A 2,813-nucleotide genomic window follows, 5' to 3' on the forward strand; every position below is an offset into this window, starting at 1 on the left:
ACCGCCAAAAAGCGGTATAAAAAAAGAAAAAAAAGAAAGAGAAAACATTTCCCTCTTTTTCAATGCCGGCATCTGTTAAAGCAGTAAAATTTTTATATTTTATATATTTTGTTTACTTTTACTTTTTGTGTTTTTTTGCGTTTTCACCTACGGATTTGACGGCGCGTCGCTCCATTGACCTGTGGTCAACTCTTTGTTTTCTTTTACCACCTCGATCCTAGACCAATCACTGTGTCACACATACCCATGATTGACCAAAATCTCGGGACAATCTCAACCTCAATCTCAATCAATCAAAAATATATATTGATTTATATTATCACTCGCGATACGATACGCGCGTCAAAATACGAGATATATCGGTGACTGTGATTTGGAGATCACACCAAAGTGGATATCAGAATCTCAGAGTTTATGGCTTATAATTGAAAAAAAATTAAATAAAATAAACCTAAAAAAAATAAAATATAAAAGTAGATTTGAGATTTCTTAGAGAGAGAGAGAAAGATTTGATTTGAGAAAGTGACTACTAATATAGTAGCGAGCGTTTTGTGTTGTGTTGTGTGTGTGTGACATTTTACACATTACAGCGTATAAAAAAAAACGTAGAGCCACAAAAGCTTTTACAAAACAGAATCAAAAATTTTTTTTTTTTTTTTTCAATTTTATAAAAATAGTTCAGAGATGGAGAGGAACGTCGTCGTTTCGCGGCGGAGGAAGACGGAGACTACGGCGGCGACGGCGGCGAAGATTGACGGTTTCGATGTTTTGCCGGCTGGTTCTGAAGAAGCTCACGTTCTGGCCGTTGACGACAGTCTCGTTGATCGGAAAGTCATTGAACGGTTACTCAAAATTTCTTCTTTCAAAGGTGACCAAAAATTTTGAATTTCACATTTTTTTTTTTTTTTGTTTCTATTTTTGGTTGTGTATATACTGATTTTTTCAACCGTGTGAAATGTGCAGTGACTGCTGTGGATAGTGGAAGAAGAGCCTTGCAATTTCTTGGTTTGGACGAAGAGAAAACCTCCTCTGTTGGTTTTGATGTGAGAATGAATTAAATTTTCAAACAATTCAGTGTTTTTTTTTTTTGCTGCATATATGAGTTTCTTAATTTTTGTTTGGCTCTGTTTTACTTTTTCAGGGCTTGAAGGTGGATCTGATTATCACAGATTACTGTATGCCTGGAATGACTGGCTACGAATTGCTCAAGAAAATCAAGGTCAGAAAATTTTCACATTATTCATTTAATTCAATTTTTATCTTTTTATAAAAAAAAAGATAGTGTGTAATTCTTGTTTGAAAATGTAAACAGGAATCGTCTAATTTCAGAGAGATTCCAGTGGTGATTATGTCCTCTGAGAACATCTTAACCCGTATCGACAGGTATTGACTCGGTCACATGTATTCTTTTCCTCTGTACTGTTTCCGAGGTAAAAACCTCGGAAAACAAAAGCAAAAACATATAATTGACTTTGTTTTTTTTTAAAAGATGTTTGGAGGAAGGGGCAGAGGATTTCATAGTGAAGCCGGTGAAGTTAGCAGATGTGAAGAGATTAAAGGATTACATGATGAGAGAGGTTAGGATTGAGAGTGAGAGCAACATGAACAAGAGAAAGAGTTGCTGTGATCTAACTGAATCTGAACCGTCCATTTCATCTTCATCATCTTCATCATCATCATCATCATCGGAATCTCCTTTACGGACTCCTATATCTTCATCAGCTCCGTCTTCTCCTACACCTTTAGATTCTCCAATCAGACGGCTGAAAATGACTCCCACTGAATGATTATAATAGTGGGATATCCTGCAATCTCTGCAATTACTTCTTCTTCTTCTTTTTAAGGAAAAAAAAAAAATTTTAAATCCCTTTTGGTCAAAACTGCAATTGTCCGTTATCTGTAACGGTTTTTATTGCATTACCGTTATTTTTTCTCTTTTTGGGTGGGCGTTATTTGTTTTGTTTGTGCATATAAGGGGTGACTTCTGTTTTTACTAATACTGATATGATGATTTTACTGATTTACATTACTATATTAAGAACAATATCAGCCTTTTAATTGATATTTTATGTTGTGTTGTGTTGAAATACATTGCTTAATGTTAATTTTTTTTATTGCAATCGATCAACTTGTGTTAATGGAACTAATTTCAAAATGGGCTAAAGAGTGGAGTAACTCTCTATTAAACTATTTTTTAATGTAGTAAGACTTGTTTGAATTTTTTTAGAAATAGTTTAAACTTATGGTATGAATAATTGTTATTTATCATTAAATCAAAACATAAATTAGTTTTGACGTAGACGGATGATAAGAAACTTAATAAACTTAATTTGTTCGATTCTTTATTAACGGCGGGTGTAATTGGACACCTAATATGGCATTATCAACCTTTTTGTGTTAAAGGGTATTTATGAAGCTAATTTTAAAGTTGGTATACTTTTCTTTCTTTATTGGTTTGAATGGTTGTGATAATTAAAAAGAAACTTGTAAGGTCAAGCCACGCGTTCAAATTGAGCAGTAAAAAGCAATGAAAAGGAAAATGTGAAATGAGGGATTGGAATGAGGTGTACAGATTTGTTGGGGTTAGGATTGCATTGATTTGGTTGGGATTGGGAGAATAGGTATGCAAGATCTTGTCTGCTAGAAAGAATATTTGGAATGGGGATGTGAATTGGACATGTTTAAAATGTTCCCTTTCAAAGAGGCTGGGTGGTGTGGGGCTAAGATGTACTGTAAATGTTTTGTCTAGTTGTCTCTTTCAGAGTGGCATGCTAGCATATGCCCCTCTGGCCAAGAGCTTAGGTTAAAAGACC

At 34.4% G+C, this 2,813-nt stretch overlaps 1 protein-coding gene across 1 annotated transcript; it reads left to right on the forward strand.

Annotated features, from left to right (window-relative positions):
• Positions 1-480: 480 nt before the first annotated feature.
• LOC115979303 (two-component response regulator ARR5-like) lies at positions 481-2,067 on the forward strand. Its single transcript, XM_031101315.1, has 5 exons — positions 481-868; positions 964-1,043; positions 1,142-1,219; positions 1,313-1,383; positions 1,490-2,067. Exons 1-5 carry the CDS (start codon positions 685-687, stop codon positions 1,785-1,787), a joined length of 711 nt encoding a protein of 236 aa, XP_030957175.1. The 5' UTR covers positions 481-684; the 3' UTR covers positions 1,788-2,067.
• Positions 2,068-2,813: the final 746 nt, after the last annotated feature.

This window comes from Quercus lobata, chromosome 3 (assembly GCF_001633185.2).
Source record: "Quercus lobata isolate SW786 chromosome 3, ValleyOak3.0 Primary Assembly, whole genome shotgun sequence".
In the NCBI taxonomy this organism is placed as follows: Eukaryota; Viridiplantae; Streptophyta; class Magnoliopsida; order Fagales; family Fagaceae; genus Quercus; species Quercus lobata.

Excerpts from the sequence above, each read along its gene's own strand:
- LOC115979303 (XM_031101315.1), top strand. The coding sequence starts at position 685 with ATGGAGAGGAACGTCGTCGTTTCGCGGCGGAGGAAGACGGAGACTACG. Across the intron at positions 1,044-1,141 it reads CCTCCTCTGTTGGTTTTGAT|GGCTTGAAGGTGGATCTGAT; the intron begins GTGAGAATGAAT and ends TTACTTTTTCAG. Across the intron at positions 1,384-1,489 it reads ATCTTAACCCGTATCGACAG|ATGTTTGGAGGAAGGGGCAG; the intron begins GTATTGACTCGG and ends TTTTTTTAAAAG.